Source organism: Podarcis bocagei (assembly GCF_964188305.1).
Source record: "Podarcis bocagei genome assembly, chromosome: 1".
In the NCBI taxonomy this organism is placed as follows: domain Eukaryota; kingdom Metazoa; phylum Chordata; class Lepidosauria; order Squamata; family Lacertidae; genus Podarcis; species Podarcis bocagei.
Genome location: NC_138125.1, coordinates 48,929,299 through 48,952,207, shown reverse-complemented (window position 1 = coordinate 48,952,207; position 22,909 = coordinate 48,929,299). Strand labels below are relative to the sequence as shown.

General features: G+C 43.9%; 1 protein-coding gene across 4 annotated transcripts in view; it reads right to left on the bottom strand.

Moving 5' to 3' along the window:
- The window catches only part of SLC8A3 (solute carrier family 8 member A3), a 172,129-nt gene that overhangs the window by 3,918 nt on the left and 145,302 nt on the right, over window positions 1-22,909 (bottom strand). For all 4 annotated transcript variants that reach the window (XM_081185997.1, XM_081185999.1, XM_081185998.1 and 1 more), the window contains exons 5-6: window positions 3,003-3,127; window positions 1,591-1,690 (exon numbers count right to left, since the gene is read on the bottom strand). In XM_081185997.1, the coding sequence (XP_081042123.1) occupies window positions 1,591-1,690; window positions 3,003-3,127 (225 nt within the window). The remainder of the gene's footprint in view (window positions 1-1,590; window positions 1,691-3,002; window positions 3,128-22,909) is intronic.

Genomic DNA, 22,909 nt, shown 5'->3' with positions numbered 1-22,909 from the left:
TGCTTACTTTGGGAAGCTAACCAGGAGATATACTAAGCTGACCATAGTAAAAGCCTCTTTCCACTCAGAGGTCTTAATTAGAGCTGGAAAAATAAATGCTTCTGTTAGCTTTACCTTAGTTTCCTCTGCTTCTCTGGGACTACTGAGGGTTAGGAAGGTGAAATGCTTAAGGACAGCAATGGGGTTCCCCACACCCTGTAATGGTACCAGCATCTTTGAAAGTGGGTCAACAACAAGAGAAGCATCTCTTAATGCCCTTAACTTTGTTCTTGCATGAGGACTCAGAGGATATGGTCCTATTTATTACCATAGCAACAGCATCATGAAAATACTGAAGGCCACTCAGGCATTCTTATTCATCTTTTCTCACATGAAGAAAGCAAGCATACATTTGAACTCAGAGGGTATTTAAAGAAATGGCTTCCCTGCACAACACAGTAGTTGAACCACACATTCACTGACAAGACACTGGGGCACAGGATTCTCCTTGTTGTGAGGTTTGCCATACCGTAACACACTCTGGGTTATTAAATGAAGCTAGCAAAATGGGTGTGGCAGGTGGGATACCTGGCATCAGGGTGGAAGGATGGTTTTGCCCTCATCACGGCAATGGCTCCAAGTGCAAAGTCATTTATATGGAAGAAAGACAAGGGGTGTCCTTGGAGGCATCCTTCGGGGTGGCTAAGCCTGCTTCCCATCCATTTTTCTTATGTTGGCTGATTGGAAATTAACCCTTCATCCAGGAAAAATGCAACGTGCCCAGCAAGCTAAGGTGCCTCATGAAACATCTCGCAATGGGGTACCACAGCTTTAAAAGGGAAGCAGCTGTTTTCTTCTGTTTTATTTGCTACCTTTTTATATTTCTATTTTGTGCCAAAATATTATACAGTTTCTTTGTGGGGCTTTTTTTAATGGAGATGCTTACTCCTGGGTGAATTCCTCACTCATAATCCCAGCCACAAAAGAAAATTGTTTTTAAGCACTGTTCATGACTGAGAACTAAGGGGGCAATTTCCATGCTTCATGTGAGCTGCCAAAGTGTAGGTGAAGCTGGGATGAATTAAGTGTCCTAATATAATCGAGCAGACCAATCAACTTGTTTAATCTTGTTGATTAATCAGGATGGATCCATTTTAATTGATGAGGGCTACTTTTAATTATTGAATCTGAGAATTAAGTGAGCAATGCAGTTCATTTTTGAGGCTATTTTGATCTTGGCAAGTCTCTGTAATAGAAACTGGAGGTGGAGGGAGAGAAAGTTCAATAAAAAAGCTGCTCCTTTTAACAATGACTGATCTCACATTTCCTTGAATATCTTAAAGAGTCACCTAGATTTACGTTTTGCAAATGTGCAATTAAAAAAAAGGTAACATTTGTTGTTTAAAATGCTGGTGAACAGTCATTCTGTGCCCAATGTGTGGGTAAAACAAGATAGCAAAACATAGGAGGGAAAACCTGCAAAAACTCTGGCCCATCTGCAAATCTGAGGCCTCTGAGTGGAGACCTTAGTGGTAGGTGGTGCAGGGCACAGTGATAATGAAAATGGTTTTTTCCTCCTCTCTCACTGTGGGTCCCAGTACCCCATCTCACCTGCGCTGACAGTAATGGCTTCCAGGAACTGGTCCCGCCATGAATGCGTTCCTACAACCAAAGCCAGGTTTGTCTTCTTGATGAGCTTGTCCACGGTACTCTGTCAATGACAGAAACACAAAGAATAGGCACCTGTTTGTGTACAGGAGCAGCAATATACTGCATAGCTCCTCCCCCTAGCCTTCGCACAAAGAGCGTAGCTTTCTGTGATGCTTTCGCGAACACAGCTGTACATGCCAAGGTTCTCTGTGGCAGGGTTAGGGACAGGAGCCACTCAGGGGTCCTCCAATTCCCGATCCAGTGTTGACCAACACAGGAGCAAGTCCCACCCCTCCAAACAGGGCTCAAGCTGATGGCCGCCACCACGTCTTGAGGGGGTAAATTTCACAGTTTAATGATAAGAAAACTATATTCCCACAGAACAAACCACTGCCATGTTAGGAAAGAAAAGAAGAGGAGGTAAGCTTAGAAGCCTGTCAGTTGGAAGGCAAGCTTCCCTTGATGCCCAGCTGGAGGCCCTAGAGTGAAATCTGCCTCTACCGCCCAATTTCAAGACCAAAGAAGTGAAAGAGACCGGAGGAATCCAAGGCTGAAGCAGCATGGAAATGATATCCTGCACGTGACCCAATGCTCTCTACTTCCTTTTCAGCTCTTGACTGTGACTGTGACCACAGTAAACAGGTTTTATGTCCATCTGCTACAACAAACAGTAAGGCAAAAGGGAACAGTGCAAGCAAATGTTTTTACTGACAAATGTATAGGAATATCTCTCTTTTTAAGAAGCACAGTTGTAAACATGACTGCGCAGACTGAGTAGGCGCTAAAGAACAACATTTACTATCATCTGTTCTTTCATGTGAAGCATAATAAGGAATGCTTTTTCTGGTGATATATTTGCCATCTGCTTAGGGTTAGGAGATTTGCTTCTTTTCCAGATTTTGTTTTTCAATGGCAGCCATTGGATTAATCAACGGAATGAATGGTGACAACTCTTCTTAGCTGTGCATGGCCATGTAATTGTTGGGCATATCTGGCCAAGTTGCTGTTCAAACAATCTATTTTGGACTCATCACTCAGGATTGGCTGGCCTTATTTTCAGCAGTCACATGTCAGGAGAGGGTTGTTGGATGATAGAAGGCAGCCTAATTCTGTAATGTTGTAATTCAAGCAATTACTCTATTTCTCCTCAGATTCCCCCCTATCCTTTTCTCCATGGTCTTGCTACTTATTTTTCTCATTTTCTTCTCTCCCCCCCCCCCCAGAGCCTATACCTCTCTCTTTCCCTGCCCTTCACTGTTGTTTCCCTTTTCATACACCACTCTTTCTTCCCTTCCTTTCATCCTTTATCCATTCTCTGGTCAACCCTTTTCCTGTACTTCCTCCTCCAAAGTCTCCTGATACCCAACACTGACCTTGAATTCATAGGACTCTTCAATGATGACCTCCAGCTTAGGATGCTCGCCCAGGATTGGCTTCCCCATCTCTGCAATACGCTTGGCTTCCTCCTCTTCCATTGTCAGCTTCCTTTCTGCCACTTCTGTGGGAAAAATGTCAACATACAGAGAGAATGTCCTCCACACTTCCAACAAAGGGGAGAGGACATTGGGCAAAAGAGCTGGGCTGGGCAGAGAAGGGGCTCGTATGCTGCCAGTCTCCATCACAAGCTCCACAGAACAGATCTCATGAAGGTGGGGCCTAGGCGTTGACACTACTTACCTCAACTGTCTTATATTGGCCAAAACAGAGAGGCAATCCATTTTTGGGGGTCAGTTATACTTTTTTCTTTTGTTCTTGGAAATGGAAGTTTACTCCAGATTGGGCAAATGCCCAAAGTGGGAACTTGTTGAAAATATTGGAACAGTTTCCTCCGTCCCTACTGTTTACAATTTTATATTTGCACTGGTTGTTTTCTAGAACCACAATCCAACACAGAGTTGCATACACTGACTCAAACATCCAAAAATTCATGCTGTCTTGTGGCTTTAGTCATTTTAATCTGGATTTTCTTTGAGGTCTTGCTATAAGTACATGAAAATGAGAAAGCGTGCATTGTTTTGGGACAACCTGATTATATGAGAATATGAAAAGAACACATTGATCCTTTGAAAATGAGAATAGAAAAAATTAGCAGATGTCAATATTTTATTGGAAACAAAGATTTCAGTAGGCAAATGCAATAACTCAATATGAAGTGAATTGATCAAGGAAAGGAAATGATTATTTGGGGTGAGGATCATATTATTTTGTAAGATGTCCTTCTATGGTACTCAATGCTGCTAACTCAGCTTGGGAGAGATTGAGGTATCTATTATTTCTTTCTCTGTTCTTTTAAGAAAACTTCAATGGTTTCTATGTTTGCAAGGAAGAAGAATTTTCCCCAATGATTACACAATCACACTTGGTAATTTGTTCAACTTAGTACTGAAGGCTCTAATGTTCAGTTATGTGTGGAACACACACACAGAGAGTTATGCGTGCACATGCACTTATTGTTTCCTGTGCTTAAATGAATCATGATTTGTTGCATTTATATCCCACCTTTTTTAAGTCTAAGAGCTCCTAAGGTGGCATACATGGTTCTCCCCCTCTTCATTTAATCCCCACAACAACTCTGTGATACCCCCTGTAATACAGGGGTTAGGCTGAGAGGCAGTTACTTGGCCAAGGCCGGCCTCTCATGTCCTTGTCCAACACTAACTGCTATGCAACGATGGTATCTCATTCACAGAATCACAGAACCTTAGAGTTGGAAGGATCATCTGGTCCAACCCCCTGCAATGCTCCTGCAGTTGCACCATACAGGGACTGAACCTGCAACCTTGCCATTATCAGGATCATGCCCTAACCAACTGAGCTATCCGGGCTGACTTCATATGAGTTCTTTTAAATGTTCAGAAGAAACAAATCATGAGTGAACTACAAGGTTTTCATCGCCCCATTGTGCAGGGGTGGGGAACCTTTTTGAGCCCAAGGGCCACACTTCCTTGTGGCCAACTTCTGAGAGCTTATTGAGAATGAAGCGTGGGGTCAGAGGCAAAGTGGCTGGAGCAATGGAATGCAGTCGTTATGTAGGTCAGATTCCAGCCACACAGAAACCAGAGGTTTCTACACCCAAACACCACATACACCTCTCCAGGCAAAGAAGGCATTACCAGCCAGGCAAAAACACTTGAAGAGGTGTGTGGAGCAGGACCAGGGAGCGGCATGGTTTGGGGGCAAGGGGTGCAGCCCATGGGCAGGCATGGTCTAGAGCTGCTTATGGAGGCCTGGAGGGGTTGTATTTGGCTCCAGGGCCTGAGGCTCCTCACACCTGTCATAGCGCAATGAAGGAACAGGGAGGACGTTTCACTGAACAAAATCTTGTCTTCAGGACAGGGAGGGAAAACAAATCAAGGTAAATGAATTCATTAGACCATCTTCAGCTAACTTGGTGCCCTCTAGAGATTTTGGATTGCAACTCCCATCATCCTCAGCCAGCAGAGCCAACGGTTGGAGACAATGGAAGTTGTAGTCCAAGAAAATCTGGAGAGTCACAAGTTATCCATCCCTGCACTAAGTCTTCCCCCACCCTGTACACCATTCACAGATCGCTTTGTTAACAGGCAGTGCGTATATAGTGTTATTAACAACAACAACAATAATAGACAGAATTTTCATGACAAAACTATTATGCTTCTGCCAAAAGTGCTTGTGACAATATTCTATAGAGCAATCTCAATCCATGTAGGAGGTTTTGATCAACAGGGGACAATAAATAGAGAGTTAATTGAACAACAAGAGTAAGAAAAGATGGAGGTAAGCAAGATAAAGCAGTGAAACAAATCTTTTAAAAATATATCAAATAATCTACAATGTGGTGTATAATTTATAATTTATATTGTGCAGGGTGAACTTTCAGGATTTGCTTTTGCTGCTTTGGCAATTTTGATGTTAGAAACAGCTCATTGAAAACTTTCCTTGTCCATGGTGCTGATGGGAACTGCTCATTGAATTAATAAAAGCAACAGAACTTAGGACTTCTTCACACTTACCTTTTTCCCACTCTTTCCAGACATGGCCTGTACTTTAAAGCTCCATGTCTGATGGCTCCCCCTTTTTTGCTCCAAAGCTTTCCCCACAAAACATCTGCCTCTAAAGCTCAACTGGAGCAATTGGTTTTCTGCTGAAAACACGAAGTGAAGTTTGCTCTCCAATGTTTTATACATTGATTTCTATCTGCTGCAGTTAAATAAAGTCCACCCCCAACTGTAATTGGTTCACTCTTCTTTCCAGGTTGTGTGCATTTTGAGAGATGGCCAATCTACTCTGCAGGTGGTTCTTCCTGCTTTAAGGAAGATGTCTGCTTCATATACGATACTGGTAGCATGCTGGGTTTTTGTTTGTTTTTTTGCAGTCTTTCCCACATGGATCTGTTTGTGTCTGCCTGAGGCGTCAGACACTTTGTGAATTTGTGCATGATATGACCGACACGGGAAGCCAAGGATTACAGCCTCCTGGTGCAGTCTTTCACACACGTACTAAAAAGTAAGTCTCAGTGTGTATCATGCTTTCAAGCAAACACCTATAGGGCTGTGCTTTTAGAGAACAGTCATGAACCTGTGGAAATCACTTCCAGTCATTGCTGTTGGTGTTATTATCATCCTTACTAGAATTGATGCTCTGCCTTTCTACTGCAAATGTTCAAAGCAGCTGAACAGTGGCCCCCTAAAAATGCAAAGAATGAAAGTTCCCTATTAAAATGAATCTTAAAACAAAAGAAAGGATCACAAAACCAATAGTAGTCAAAACCTCCAGCTGTCAATTAAGATACAAGACTGAAATAATAAGAAGTCTTGTTGGTCTACCTGCCTGCAGGTGAGTAGCAACAGGCCAGGTCAACCTCCCTCAGGAGCACAATCTAGTTGAAAGTACCCTGCCCTGTGCCACATATGAAACAACCTACAGTGCTGCTTTGGGAAAGCAGTAGAGTTAGTAGCTATGTCAACTAGTGTCCTTCTCACCTTTCTTTGATGAACACCCTGGCCGTTCAGTTATGCACTGGCACGCAAAGGAAACATAACCCAGGAGTCTAAACCCTGTAGGTGCATGGGTTATAAGGCTTTCATTTGGATTTATGAAGACTTCAGGTCATTCTGTGAGCACAAGATGCCTGATGTGAAAGGACTTATAAATCCTGCATGGACTCCCACAGGCCTCATATTCTCCGTAAGAAATTATTCAGAGGCTAAAAACTCTGCACAGATGCTCCATATATCATTAAAACTTTGCCTCAACTCAAAAAGCCTTCCGGACTACAAATATTATTAACTTTGCAAGGCCAGCACAATTTACAGAACACACAAGGACTCCTGTTTCAGGAGACCACATTAATCTGTTGCAGCAGCAGCAGAGACAAATCCATCCACCTTTTGAAGTCAGTAGCACGTTGAAGTGTCAGGGCTCTTTTGTGAGCTCCCACCGAGTGCTCCAGAACGGGGAATCCCCTGCATGAGTCAGAAATAGCTCCACAAAAGAACAGAAGCAGAGACTAGATGCATCTCTGAATGTCTGAGCCATAATCCTTTAATGCTCCTTCTAGGTGTTCAACTGAGGAATATCCCCAACCACTTGAGTCATCACCATACAGAATTATGGGCATCGCTTTTCAGCACCATAAACTGAATTCATCTTTCTTTCTTTTCTCCAACACTAAAATTTCCAGAGGCAATAGCAATGGTGCTAGCACCTGCATACTATCAGAACTGAAGCAACAGGCATGGGGGGGCGGGAACTATGAGGCTTAACAAGTCTTCCATGCACTTCAACTCCAGACCTCACTAAGGAATCGTCCACAGGTCCGTGATTTTTAGGCACAAGTCTGAGTGGGCTTTTTGTTTATCCTGCCACTTTCCTGGGAAAACCCACTGTTTAGAACATTAGAACAAATGTCAACCCATGGAAAACCCAATTGCTGTCTGTTCCGATTCAGTGCTAAACAGCGGGTTTTCCTGGGGAAATCAGCAGGAGAAACCAAAATTCCCTTTCAGATCCATGTCTAAAAATTACAGACCTGTACCTAAAAATTATGACACAAACAGAATGGTGGATGATCCCTAGCAGCATTTTTTAAATTAAAAATATAGGTTAATAATAATAATAATAATAATAATAATAATAATAATAATAATAATAATAATAATAATTTATTATTTATACCCCGCCCATCTGGCTGGGTTTCCCCAGCCACTCTGGGAGGCTCCCAACCAAAAATTAAAAACACAACACAGCATTAAAAATTAAAAACTTCCCTAAACATAACGAATAACGAAAGCAAACATGCACAACGAATTAACAACACGTCGTGTCATTTCTGTCATAACTGGTATGTGTTTCAGGAGAGAAGAGGTGGAGATAAATGTCCTATCTCAAAGAGAGGCATATCCTACGTTTTTCCCCAGATAAATTTGTCCTGGGCTGAAACACATTGCTGGAATTGCCTTGGGCCCACAGATGAAGTCCCACCAAACTGTGGCAAATGACTCAGACTCAGCTGTCCCCCTGCAAAATTTCAGTTGCTGTGTTAGTTTTTCTGATGGTATAAAAATGTTTTCCTAACAGTCTATCATGAAAGTTTGCACCTTCTTCCACCTTTAAGGGACGATCAATCTAGCAGCAACCAACAGGTAAGTAATAAGTTCATTTGTGGATATATTAGAATGATTTCCGGTATGTCCATTTGTAGCTGCTATGTGCAGGCTAGAGATGGGAAGGCCTGGGAAAAAAACCTGAAAAAATGGGGGGGGGACGAGGGGGAAATCTGGGTCCCCCCCATTTTTTCCCAGGCCTTCCCACCTCTAGTGCAGACCACTTGAAATTTCTCAGTGAGATGTCTGTGGCTTTAGGGTAAGCTGCCTATAAGTGCATTCCCAGGTGGACTGAATGCTTTTCTCCACATCACTGAAAAGTGGTCTGAAAACATCTGTCTGCTCAGAGAAAGTCATTCAAAGTCATTCATTGGCCTGCAGTACATGGCATGCATTCCTTTGCTAGGGATGCCCTAGTCATTCCTCACTTAAATCATGGGGTGCATCTTCCTGCAACAGACCCAGCCATCCTCTAGAACTGAAGAGACAAAGGTGTGTGGCATAGAGCTCTCCTGCTGTTCCTAAGCATGTTCTTGGAGAGGAGTCACTGGCTGCTGCTATGGGCACAGTGTACATGGGCCGCATGCCTGGGCATGTTGCAATGTTTTCAGCACATTGTGTGTGCAGCTGAGGGCTATAAGGGGAGTTACAAGGCTCCACGGAACCCTTTGAGCCTTAGAGAGGAGACCAAGAGATGACAGGCATCTTCAAATATCTAAAGGGCTGTGATATGTGAGGCGTGAAGGCAGCTCCCTGCATGGGCCTTTCCACCTGGCCTAGGAGGTGGGGCCCACAATCACCAGCCCTACTGAAGAGGCTCCTCATGAGGCCGGAGGAACATCGCCCAGCTAATGTTTTATTGATTTATTGAGTTTAATATGCTGTAAACCGCTTTGAGATTTTTATTAAAAATATAAAGCGGTATAGAAATTTTAAAAATAAATTATTATTATTATTATTATTATTATTATTATTATTATTATTATTATTAATGGAGCAGGCTTGTTTTCTCCTGCTCCATAGACTAGGACCTGAACCAATGGCTTCAAGTTACAAGAAAGGAGATTCCAACTAAACATCAGGAAGAACATTCTGACAGTAAGAGCTGTTGGACAGTGGAACAGACTCCCACAAGAGCTGGTGGACCCTCCTTCCTTGGAGGTTTTTAAACAGAGGTTGGATGGCCATCTGTCATGTATGATCTAGCTGTGATTTCTGCGTTGCAGGGGATTTGACTAGATGACCCTTGGGGTCCCTTCCAACTCTACAATTCTACGATTCCTTTCTTCTATGTTCAGCCTGTACTTTCTCACTCCCAGAGAAGTATGCTTTTGGGGGCCATTCAAAAAAAAAAAAAAAAAGAGGCATCGGAACTGACTGTTCCTGGCCTAATCCATTCACAACAATAATAACGACGGTCACAACTTTTCATGTAGCACCATCTCCCCAGCTTCTGGCACTCAAGGAGCCATACAGAGAATAACAAATGCACAAAGATTTTCAAGAGAAAGGAAGATACCATAAAGGAGAAATCGACTGCTGACAAGTCCACAGCACAGTTAAAACAAATCGGCTTTCAGGTCCTCTTTAAAGATAGGAAGGAAGGCACAGCCGTGAACATTGAAGGGAGAGATCGGCGACGAAGGCACAATCGCCACAGGCTTAAAGTGGCAGGAGTCCCAACAGCAGGTATGTCCGGGAACAAAAAAAGCTGAAGAGTTTTTAATTTGACAGGTCACGTCTGTCAAGGTGAAAGCTGCCAAACTGCAGCTTAATTATTAACCAGCCCTGATTTGTTTGCATCAGCCTCAGTACTCAGCTTTCAACATGGCTTGCACCCGAGACTCCCAGCTGTCAAGTCCAATTAGTCCTGATAAGGTCTGGAGATGCCAGGCAGGGAAATGAATGTGCCAGTTCCTCCTTGGCTCCCATCTCTGCTTTCCAGATATGGCAAAGGTTGGGAGGAAATAATTCCACCTTAACACCCCTCGTTCTGAACTTAAGCAAGTGCTAAACGGCAGGCGGGAGGCAAGATGCCCTCTTTCTGGACAAGGAGAAATGGAGGGTGCATTTCCAGGAAGGTGGGGCAAACCTACCCTTATTGCAAGAGGTGTAAATCGCAGACACTCTGGAGTGAGTGAAAGTGGTTCCAAAATGATACTGATATTTACTTTAGAGGAAAGGAAGGTGAGCCTTCACTGAAAACATCACAAAGTATTTATGTACAGGTGGATAATGATCACGTCCATCCTGGACATTACACTTCTTGTGATGACTGAGACTCCTGTGCCAAATTCCCCATCTATCTATCTATCATCTATCTATCTATCATCCATCCATCCATCCTGCATCAATCACCCTCAATATAAAAACGAACTGTAGGATGATATAAGAAGACATTTAAAGACTATCAATTTATTATAAACCAAACCAACAGTGCAATAAAACTAGGATGAACCAGCTAAAATGCTATAACATGCCTGGGCAAATAAGGTTTTAAGCACATGCCAAAAAGAACACAATATTGGTGTCAGGCATGCCTCCCTTGGGTACATTTTTTGTGCGTTACTGTGGCATTTTTTGGATTGCACTATTTATATTTATCATTTAAAATTTGTTTTAAACTTTACTGTACATTGCTCAGAAAACTATGGTATGGGGTGATTAACAAACAATACAACAACTTTTAGTTTAAATAATCATGCATTGGTGAATTGTTTTACATAGTGACAGATTGTGTGAATTATCTGTTGTAGGAGTATTTCACTGCATAAACTGTGATGAACTAGGCTCTGATGACCCATAAGTTCAACATGTGTCTGACATGTCAGGATATTTGAACAATGAGTCACTCTGCCAGAAATTTGAGTTGGAGTAGCTTCAGTCATAACTTTGTGTAGTTCCTAATTACATGACTACTAGAATTCCATATCTCTGAATCTTGGCAATGTCCAGATATGAAACTCTGGACTCCTTCCTTATCTTTGGCGTTACATAGCTAACCCTCATGACCAAGATTCTCAAAGAGGGAAGGGGTTAGAAGAGTCACAAAATCTCTCACCCTGTGGCTCTCGACATCTTTTGGAACTTCAAAGCCCAGTTAAGGTGCCATAACAGTTAAGAACATAGCAATATTTCCTAGTAGACCTTGTGCCTCTAGAAGATTCTATTTTGAATGTCAAACATTCAGATAGAGTCTCATTGATGGTGCAGGCCAGGAACAGGCAACAGTGGCCTTCCAGATATTGTTGGATTCCTCAAACTTCCCTCAGCTTCTGCCCACATGGTCAATGGTCAGCTATGATGGGAACTGGTTCTCATCGTTATTTATTGCATTAGCCGTGTGGCCATAGCATAATATACATTGAGATAACAACATAAAATAGGGGTGGGGAGGTAAAGGTAGATATCGTCCTGGGCGATTACTTTAACAAAAAAACAAAAACAAAAAACAACCAACTGTTGAGGCTGGAGGAGGACCGTTAAAGGGTCCTTCAGCTCCTCAGATATGTCCTAATTCGATTGTCCTTGTACAATAAGGCTACTTGGGACTTCGTTCGGTTGTGCGGCGTATCGACTGCAGCTGTGGTGTTAAAGAAGACGTTGGTGCCGCTTTCCTCTTCATCACACTAAGCAGGAAGTTTGCTGTCATCTCGGTAATCCAACAATCAGAATCCTGCAGAAAGAGGGACACTATCCAAGGCTGGATTGGGAGATGAAGCTTATTCACTAGGGGGGTTAAAAACCAAGATCTTTCATCTGTCCAGTTGGGACAGAAGAGCATTACATGGTCCATAGTCTCCAGGGCCGTGTCATTACAAGAGCATGTTCTATTTGCAATGGGAACTCTGGAATAACGACCCGACAGAACTGCTGTAGGAAAACAGTTGAGACGGGCACAGGTAAAGGCCCTACGCTTAGCCTCCGAAGAAATTGTGAAGCAGTATAGAGGGATCCCTTCAGGGGGTGGAATAGCTAGGGCTAGGCCTGAACACGGTCCTCTTGCATAGGAAGCTGTGTTAGAAAAATCAAGTTGCTGTAGTTTCTTTTTAATTAGAGGTAGGGCCGCCGGGCTGATACACTCTAAGTTAAGGACAGTTTTACAATTCAAATTGAGAAGAGAGCGGAATTTGAGGTTAATTGTAGTTTTCCAAGGAGAATTATGAATATCTCTTAGGATCAGATTGGAAAAACCACCTCTAATTCGAGCATCCGATGTTAGTAGGTGGAAGCTGTAGGAAATGGCTCGGCTCCATGCTCGTTTAACAATTGAGGACTGGGCGAACTCGAGTCGTAGGGCTGCACCTGAGACACATCTCGGGACGCCGGAAAGAGATCTCAGAAACATATGAAGTGGGCGATCCAAGTTACCTGATATTGCTGTAGTCCATACTTCGCATCCATATAATAATTTTGGGACAACTTTGGCATTAAATATTTGAATTGCTGCTGGAAGGTGTTTGCCGCCCTTCTGGTGGTAAAATCGGACAATGGCGTTAGAGGTCGTGGTTGCAGCAAGAAAAGCAGATTGTAGATGGGTGGTCCAGGAGAGATTATAAGTGAATATTACGCCTAGATATTTAAAGGCTTTTACCTTTTCTAAGTAGCCACCTGTGATGTTAAGCGGCTCCAATTTGAGTTTGTGGGAACGAGTGAAGTGGAGGACTTTCGATTTTTTATAATTAATATTAAGAGCTTCCGCCTTACAATAGGCGATAAATGCGTTAACTGCGTTTGCTAGATCCGCAGCTGTTCTGGATAAGATGACAGCATCATCAGCATAGAAAAGGGAAACAACGGGGTGGCCTGCTAAGTGAGGAGGGTACTTCGATGCTAGCTTCAAAGTGGAAATTGCATCGTGAAGATAGAGATTAAACAATAAAGGGGCCAAGAGACAACCTTGTCGGACGCCCTTGGCCGTTGGAAATGGAGTAGTGAGGGAGCCGTTTGGACCACTTCGGACGCGAGCTGTGGTGTTTGAATAAAGGGAAATAATTAGGGAGAGGAGGTGCGAATCAATTCCCAGATGGGCAAGTTTGGACCATAATCTCTGCCTAGGAATGGAATCAAAGGCGGCCTCCAGGTCCATGAAAGCGGCAAATAGGTGGCCTTGCCTTGGAGCAGTGTATTTACTGGCAAGGTGATAGAGAGTTAGACAGTGGTCCATGGTTGACGCTGACTTTCGGAAACCAATCTGTTCCAGCGGTAAAATGTTCCTCTCCTGGACCCATGAGAGAAGTTCCTCCAATAAAACAGCCGCAAATATTTTCCCCGGGATGGATAATAAACTGATGGGGCGATAGTTCCTAGGGATGTTTGGCTGGCCGCCTTTGAAGATCGGAACTATTATAGCTTCTCTCCAGGAGTCGGGGATGTCTAGGGCGGAGGAGATAGCGGTGAATACAGGAGTCAGGTGTTCGCTCCACCAAAGAGGATCAGTCAGGAAAAGGTCTAACGGGACCATGTCTGGGCCGGGGGCCTTATTCCTTCGCATTGACATTATGATGTTGAAAATGCGAGTTGAGGTAAAGTTTATTGAGGAAGTGGGACTAAGAGAGCAGGAACAGAGGTCCGACGGGGACTGAGGGAGATCTGTAAGAAGATTTGGAGAAGCGAAACTGGTTGAATAATAGGCAATCCATTCATCAGCGGAAATCTGGGTAGCTGGATTGAATGGTGCCGAAGGTCTAACTAAGCGCCAGAAGGAGCGGGAGTCATGCCTCTCTACAGCCGAACGAAGAATGGACCAAGCCTCAAGGATGTGCTGCTGTTTCTTGCGATGAATCATGTTTCTGTATGTTCTTTTAATATCTATGAGCTTTGCGCGGGTTTGGGGATTGTTGGAAAATTTGATGATTCTGACCATTTTCCTAATTCGCCTTCTTAGGGCTTTACATTCCTTGTCAAACCAAGGCGATTCAGAGAAAAGGCGTTGGTGAGTAGGCGAAATGGTGGTTATGTAAATTGTTGAGAAAGCATCAAGTAATGTCCGGTATTGATCAGCGGGCAGGATTGGATCAGAGGGAGCTGCAGGCATATCAAATGATGGGAACTGTAATCAAGTAACACTTGTAGAGCAGAGGTCCATCATCCCTAGCATAGGTCAATGTTAGAATATAGGATTAAAAATCCCACATGCTTTCATCATTCCTTCACATCTTCATACACCCTAATTTGAATTGTTCTGAATTAGGATAGTTTTAGGTAGGCATCCTTACAAACATGTAATGCCTAGTTCTGAGAGACAAACAAACAGGTTATCAAGAGCAACCGAACTTCTGAAGGGCAGAGAATACATGTAATGTACATAGAAGACTCGTGAACATGGGGACAATAATACAGCCATTGTGTCACACTGTCACAGAGTAAGTGAGTGAGAGAGAGAGATGGAGGAGAGGAGGAGAGTGAGTGTGAGAGAGAGAGAGACAGGGGGAGTTTTCTACGCAGAGCTGGGCCTAAAGAAGGCTACACAACATAGAAGTTTTGTGGTGGTGGGGAGGCAGAAGCTAGAGGCAAAGAGACTTCAATGTAATTTTCAACGTAATTTTTTCCAACACTCCTGAAATGTTTGCATTTTCTAAATCTAACATGACATGGACTAAGTGAAAATGTCACCTCCATTCTTTACTTATTAGTCATGATCTGTCCTGAGTGGCACTCTACGTGCGCAGTGGCATATGCATTTTTTATGTTGCTCTGGATATCATCTGCCACAGGATTTACAGGGTTTGAAGTACATCGTCCATGCGTCCAAGGGATGTCAACGAAGCCCGTGGAAGGGGGCCCGACTGCAGAAGTTAAGTGGAGGAGAAGTGTCATTATATAAACCTTGCTCACTCAACAGCTCATCTAAAGGAGGCGGGTGCTGTCTGGAGCAGATGTGGCTGGTGAGGAATTGGTGCTGTGTTCTGGGCACCTTTTTTCTTTCCTAACATGGTCAGAGATTTAGCCTCTTTCCTTATTAACTTAAGAGCAACTTCCAGTAGTGCCAAGTGAGTGAATTATCCAATGCTACCTGCCAAAAGCAATCAAATCTGAGCACAAGAAAGGGCAGAAATCGTATTATTTTAATACATATTATTTGGTTCCAGAAGATCTGATTAAATTAGCACACTACTGAATTAGAGCAACAAAATTACTATGGGAACAGCTGAGAAAGACTTCCTGAAACTGAAGAGCTGATCGAATTATAAGAAGGAAAGCGCCTCTTTGCTTCCCAATTATTCTCCAGTTGATGTCTCTCTCTTTTTGTACACAAGGGATCCAGGTGTGTATACAAAGAATGTAATACAGAAATGTCTCTGAAGGTGTTTTAGTTTCGTCTCTCTAGATAACAGGAAGCCACCAATCACAGCAGCTTCTTGAATCCTGAGTGCATGTTGGCATTGAAATGTACATTTACAACTAAGAGAGTATGCATATTCTTGTGCTGTTCTTACTCTACTTTATACAGTCATACTTCATGTTACGTTTGCTTCATGATACGTTTTTTCAGGTTGTGTCCTATGGCGCCCAGGAAGTGCTGGAAAGGGTTACTTCTGGGTTTTGCCGCTCGTGCATGCGCAGCCGCGCAAAATGACATCATGTGCATGCGCAGAAGCAGCAAATCGCAACCCGCGCATGGACAGACACGCTGCTGCGGGTTGCGTTCTATTCATGTTGCGAACAGGCCTCCGGAACGGATCCCATTTGCAACCAGAGGTACATATATGCTTTTACAGATACTTATAAATTCTTTTTGGGGTGGAAAAAAAATGATGGCGAGAATCATTTCTAGCTGACAGAGATTTGGGAGCTCGTTACACGCTTGGCCCCTGTGTGCTTCCACCAGTAGCCCCCTAAGTTCCATCCACTTCTTTTTTCTGCTTGAGGAGCTCCTCTGCTAACAGGGATTGGGTCATCTGACATGCAATGTTATGCAGACCTACTGAACGCGAGCCAAAGGTAAGGTGCCATTACCGATGAACACACTAGGTGAACTCTGTGGTGTGTGACGGAAGCCGCATAACTTTTAGACTGGAGGCAGGGAACAGCTTTTAAGAGATGTGAGCGATATGATAAAGGCATTGTTGCCTACGATGTAAACACTCGTCTCCTTTGTCCTGTTATCAGTAATGACCAGTCTGGTGGTTTGCTGCCAGGAATTTCTGGCAGCTGCTCTGAAGAAAGTAGGGGTGGCAAAGTGCATTCTAAGCTATAACAATGGGGAGGCAGCGGTGGAGGAAAGGGCATTGCAGTCATCCCTGGAGAAATGTGTGGCTGCTTCCTGGAAGGCCTCAGCAGCCTATACAGGCATTTGGCCTGCTAGCCAGTCAGCAGCCGCTGCTTCTTGGGGGTTGCTGCTAAGAATGGGCTCAACTCCTTTCCTCAGTTATTCAGCTGCTGCAGCAAGTAATTATTTCCAAGGATTCCCTCCGCTGCCCACTGCTGCCCTCCATTATTCGAGACAAAAGAAGGTTTGCACTACATACACCTATACACTTTAATTTGTATTGGTTCACTGCCCAGAGAAAGTTAGTTTTGGATGGTATGCAAACAGTGTTAATAAATGAAATGGCAGTCTAGTTAATTTCTACACATCGAATGGGAAGGAGGACGCCATTTTTCATGGAACTTTGGAGTGTCAGGCATAGCCCTATTGGCTTTAGCCCAAATGTAGCAGAGTTTTCCTGCACAGCGAGGAAGCTAGTTGCGGCAGTAATGACTAGTCAGCTAGACTCAGAATAACTATTTACAGGATTTATTAAAAAAGGGAAAATAAAACCAGCAGAGTTTCTGCATACAAATAAAAGCAAAATAAATCCTCTTTCTTTCTTTCTCTCTCTCTCATAACCATACACAGCACTTCTAACTCCTAACACACCTCACATCAAACTGTGCTAGCAATCCCTAGATAACAGAGTTGAGTGCTGCTCGTTAACCAATCAGAGTGAGTAGTTTCTAGGTCAAGCAGACCTGGGCTTTCTGCCAAGAGTAAATTGACACCAGCTGGAGTTAATTGGTGAAGCTAGAATCTGCAAGTTTCCCAGGAGAACCAATTAACAGAAACTGAAACCGAAACTGAACACCCCCTCACAGATTCTGCTGAACAATTAACACCAAATACACCTATGTAGGAGATTATTTTTCCAGCAAACCTAAACCCTTGCACATTCGCTTGTTCTTTACCTTTGCCAATGGTTTAGTTAACACATCTGCTACATTTTCTTCACTTGATACATAAGTACAGGTGATTACATTGTCTTGTACACAGCAACGTACATTTTGGTATTTTACAGAGATATGTTTTGAACGCGATTTGAAACCCTCTGTTTTACTTAAGGTTATACAAGCTTGATTATCAATGTAAACTTGTACTGGTTCTCCACAATTTACATTTAAATCTGCCAACAAATGCTTGAAATAAATCACCTCGTTGCACAATTCACTCAATGCGGCATACTCTGATTCCGTTGATGACACACTTACAATGTCTTGCTTGCGTGACCGCCAGCTGATTAAAGCTCCACCGACCATTATGACTAGTCCTGTGACAGATTTTCTATCTGGCAAATTTCCCCAGTCACTATCACAGTAGCAACTCAACATTTCATCCTCTGAAGAATTTAATTGTAACATATAGCCAATTGTCTGTTTGAGGTATCTCAGAACTTGTTTTACCCCTTTCCAGGCATTTAGTGTGGGTTTTGAGACCAATCTACTTAATATGCCTACTGCATAGCTAATATCAGGTCTGGACCACTGTGCTATATACAATAAACTTCCAATTACAGAGTGATATACATCAGGGTGTTCAAAATCAGGACTCTCATCTATGTGAAGTGTTTTTTATGAACCCTGGATCCATAGGCACCGCTGCCCCTTTGCAATCCTGCATCCTGTATGTAGTCAGTAGTTGTTTAACTTTGTTCTGCTGACTAATTAGGCAGCTGCCATCTTGGGCCCAGCACACTTCCAACCCTAGATATGTCCTAACCGGGCCTAAGTCTTTTGTACACCCACCTGCAGCCTACAATCTTTGCCCCCTCAGGCGCTGCTACTGGTGTAAAGACCTTGTGCTCATTCAGAGAGGACATTTCTTCCTCCATTGCCTGTTTCCAGCGCTCTGCCTCCTCTTTTGGTAACTTTAACACCTCCTGAAAACTCTTGGGTTCTGCACTTACACTAAACACATTTGCAGTATCAGGAGAAAAACGCACTGGAGGCACTCCTTTGTTTTGTCTTTTAGACCTTCTGGGAGAAAATTTTTCTTCTGACCCACTTTCCTCCTCAGAACTACGACCTCTCTTTTGTTGCTTAGCAACTGGTCTCTGGCTAACTCCACTTTCTTGAGAGCTCTTATCTGAACTTTCCTCCCCCTCAGACTCTGACTCCCTGTGTCTACCTTCAGAGTCATGAAGCTCCTGGGAAGGTTCAAACCAAACCTCAGTATTGGCATGTAGTCTCTCCCAGCCACTATGTTCACAAAAACTGGCATTCCTGGAGATCACAATGCCATTTGTCCCTTCAGCAAAGCGGAAACCTTTTCCCAGCTCCTGGTAACCCACAAACACTAACTGTTTGGTCTTAGGATCTCCCTTCTTCCTCATTTGTTTCGGAATTAATACCCAGGCTTTTGATCCAAACACATGCAAGTGGTCAATTTTAGGTTTTTTCTGAAACAATTTAAAGTATGGGGTTGTACCTATTGTTTGATGAAAGAGCCTATTTTGGAGATAACACGCGGTGAGCATGCTCTCCCCCCAATAAGACATGGGCAAATCAGCATCATCAAGCATGGCAAACATCATAACTTGTAAAGATCTGTTTTTTCGCTCTGCAACACCATTCTCCTCTGGGGAAAAAACGTTCGTTTTTCTATGCCCAATGCCACGCTTTTGTAACCAATCTCTAAAGGCATTTGACATAAATTCGCCACCTCTGTCCGTCTGAATCCTTCTGAGTTTAATGGACAGAAATCTTTCCACAGATGCCACCCAGCCTTTAAACTTAGTGAACACGTCACCCTTATTTTTCATGGGAAAAACCCAAGAATAACGCGTGGCGTCATCCACAATTGTTAGTGAAAAACGCGATCCACCCCTGCTTACAGCAAATGGACCAATTACGTCCATGTGAACCAGCTGTAGCGGTGACTCACTAACTCTGTCACTTCTGGGGTAAGAGACTCTGTGGGTTTTAACCTTTTTACAGACATTACAATCAAGGTACTTGTTACAACTCTTTAAATTACCCCCATCAGCCAATTCAGACATTTTTAGTACACTTTTCCAGCAAGCATGCCCCATTTTCCTATGCAATAAGTGCACACAGTTGTCATGTATAGCTTTGTTATTCACTGCAGGCTGAGATTTACTGACTACTGCTGCAACTTGAGATCCTGCTTTAAGCCAAAACAAGCCTCCCTCAGACTTAGCAGTGCCTAAAATCTCACCAGCCTTCTTAATGATGCAACTGTCTCCTTCAAAATACACTTTAAACCCAGCTTTTAGCAAACAATCTACAGACATCAGATTGCTCCTTAATGACGGCACACAAAGTACATTTTGCAGGCATTCACGCAGACAAGGAACAAAAACTGCACCCCCCGAAATCACTTCGGAAGTACTTCCGTCTGCTAGAGCCACCTGGCTGCGCTGTGCTGAGTTCTTGGAAACAAACAATTCATCTGAATTCACGATGTGGCGAGACGCTCCCGAATCGACCACCCAGACAGTTTGTTTCTCATCAGCAATCTTGACCTCGCCGGTCACCAGCTGAGCCAACTGTTTTCGTTTGAAGAATTTCTTTTTACGCTGCTGCTGCTGCTGATCTCGTCTCTGCTCCTGCACCGGCAACTGAGACTTGACCAACTCCGGACATTGTCGTTTTAGATGCGCTGAAGACCCACATCGGAAACAACGCCTAACAGCAAATGCTGACTCCTCACCAGTACGCTGCTTTTGCTTCACCTCTGGCACGGCATGAGAACTCCTTCCAAACCGCCCACCAGTAGAAGCCTCTGCAGCCACCGACCTTTCTTGCCTCTTCTGCCATTCTTCAATCAAACGCCCAGTAACGTAACTGACTGATAAATCATGCTCCTGCATGCCTTCTAGAGACAAAACTAAATTATCCCAGCTTTCCGGGAGAGAACTCAAAATAATAGCCACCTTCTCCTGCTGGTCTAATGCACAGTCTCTTTCCTGTAGCGCAGAAAACTTTAACTGTAAACTGTGTAGGTGTTCCTGCATTGTAACCCCAGGCTGTAACATTGCCTTGTACAATGCCTTGCGAATGAACAGCTTGGAAACCGCTGTCTCACGCACATGGAGTTCTTTAAGTGCTTGCCACACACCTCTAGCTGTCTTGATTCCCCTCACATACGGCAACTGGGAATCTTCCAGCCCCAAGACAATTGTGGCCCTTGCTCTTTGGTCTTTATCGAGGTCTTCATCATCAGGCTTCGTAGGAAACTTACTCACCACTTGCCAGAGACGATCCCTCTGCAGCACTGCCTGCATGCGTTCCGACCACAGCAAGTAATTGGAGTCATTCAGACGCTCAAAAGCCATCTGAACTGGTTGTGAGGCCATCTTGAGAGCGATGTCCCTGGAACCCGGAACCAGCTACTCACGACCACCGAGAGAGAAAACAGGAACCACAGCACCCAGCACTCACACGCTGCAGCTGTTGTCCTTGTGTCCGCTGCGTCACCAGCTCACCACGGTCAGGAACCAGCCAGAGAACAACAACTTCTGGAACTACTGGAACCAACGCCGTTGATGCTGACACCACCGCAACTCAGGCTGGCAGCACAATGCCCATAACCTCATGGAACTTTGGAGTGTCAGGCATAGCCCTATTGGCTTTAGCCCAAACGTAGCAGAGTTTTCCTGCACAGCGAGGAAGCTAGTTGCGGCAGTAATGACTAGTCAGCTAGACTCAGAATAACTATTTACAGGATTTATTAAAAAGGAGAAAATAAAACCAGCAGAGTTTCTGCATACAAATAAAAGCAAAATAAATCCTCTTTCTTTCTTTCTCTCTCTCTCATAACCATACACAGCACTTCTAACTCCTAACACACCTCACATCAAACTGTGCTAGCAATCCCTAGATAACAGAGTTGAGTGCTGCTCGTTAACCAATCAGAGTGAGTAGTTTCTAGGTCAAGCAGACCTGGGCTTTCTGCCAAGAGTAAATTGACACCAGCTGGAGTTAATTGGTGAAGCTAGAATCTGCAAGTTTCCCAGGAGAACCAATTAACAGAAACTGAAACCGAAACTGAACAATTTTGCCCTTTGTATCTTAGGCCAGCTTCAATGTACTCTTGGTGGGGTATCTCACTACTGTGTGACTTTAGCCAGCAGGCTTTGCCAAGACCATAACAATTCATAACAATATGCCAGGGACTCTCTCTTTCTCTTTCTCTCATTCATATATTATATATGCACTTTATTAGCATCAGATTTTGGCATATGTCCGTTATCTCAGTAATTCGGATGTCCTGAGCGTGGCTTTAATTCAAATGCCTCTCCGCAACAAAGCCTTCTAAGAAAATTTGATAGAGGGCACTTTGAGTTGGTCCACAGAGCTGCAGCTGTCACGCCGGAGAAGCACTTGTCAATCTCCATGCACATAGATCGTTTCTGAGAGCTGCAGCCAGAAGGACTCTGACAGATTCAGGGAAAGGGAAGGTGATGGTCCAAGCACATTTGAATGCAAAACACCAGCCTCATTCTCCGGGCTGTGAGACAGATTCTTATCATTTTGCACTCTTTTTTTAAGGGCACAAGCTGAACCATAATTAGTGTGCAGGTGACACAAAGGGGAGACTTTGGAGACCAGGCTGACAATAGCCACTGTCTGATCCTATGCGAATGAAGGTGGCAAGATGTCAGTCACTGAGGGGGGAGAACCACTAGAAACTGCACAGATGGGGAATGAAAGAGAGCTAAAGATCGCAAGCGAGGGCAGCAGGAGGTGGGGAAGTGGGAGGTAGAAAGCAACAGCAGCAATTACTGCTTTCCAAGAGGCTTGTTTACATCCTGCCTGCCTCTTGGTAATGCTGTCCATTAAGCTGTGGATGTAAATGCAAACCTTCTTCACATCATGATGACAGGTCACTATTGACACCCACTAGAGTCTTAAAGTGGTGTTTTACAAATGGTAAAAATTTGTGCTTTCTCCCTTCTGTTGAAACCTCCAATGGAAGCCCCAGGCAGAAACGAGCATACAGTTCAGTCTCGAAATGGTCTTTTAAGTCAGGGCTACAGGCAATCTGAGTGGGGGCAGCTCCTGGGTGTCCCCTGATTCCTGATACAGAGGTAGGAGCAGGGAGCTTCTAGCCCTTCAACCACTTAACTCGTCTCAGCAGAGTCACCTGAAGAGAACAGTCCTCTTTGCCTGATAACAGAAGCATTGCCACTATGCTACTGAGGCCTTCGCCTGAATGCACACAGGAGCCCTGGCAGCAGTTCAGAATTTGGGAATACCGGCTGGCTGACCCCCCCCCCCCGGTGTGGTGGCTAAATGCCAGGTCTGTCTGCAAGAAAACATTGATCACCCAGGATTTGTTCATGGATGAGGGGGCTCACTGGGCAGATTAGCTTTGTGACCCTATGCTAACCCAGCTGTCTGTCTGGGTACTTGGTGAAGCACCATTGCAGGGCAGATGGACGGGGCAGGGGATCATGAGATCATCCATAAAAATT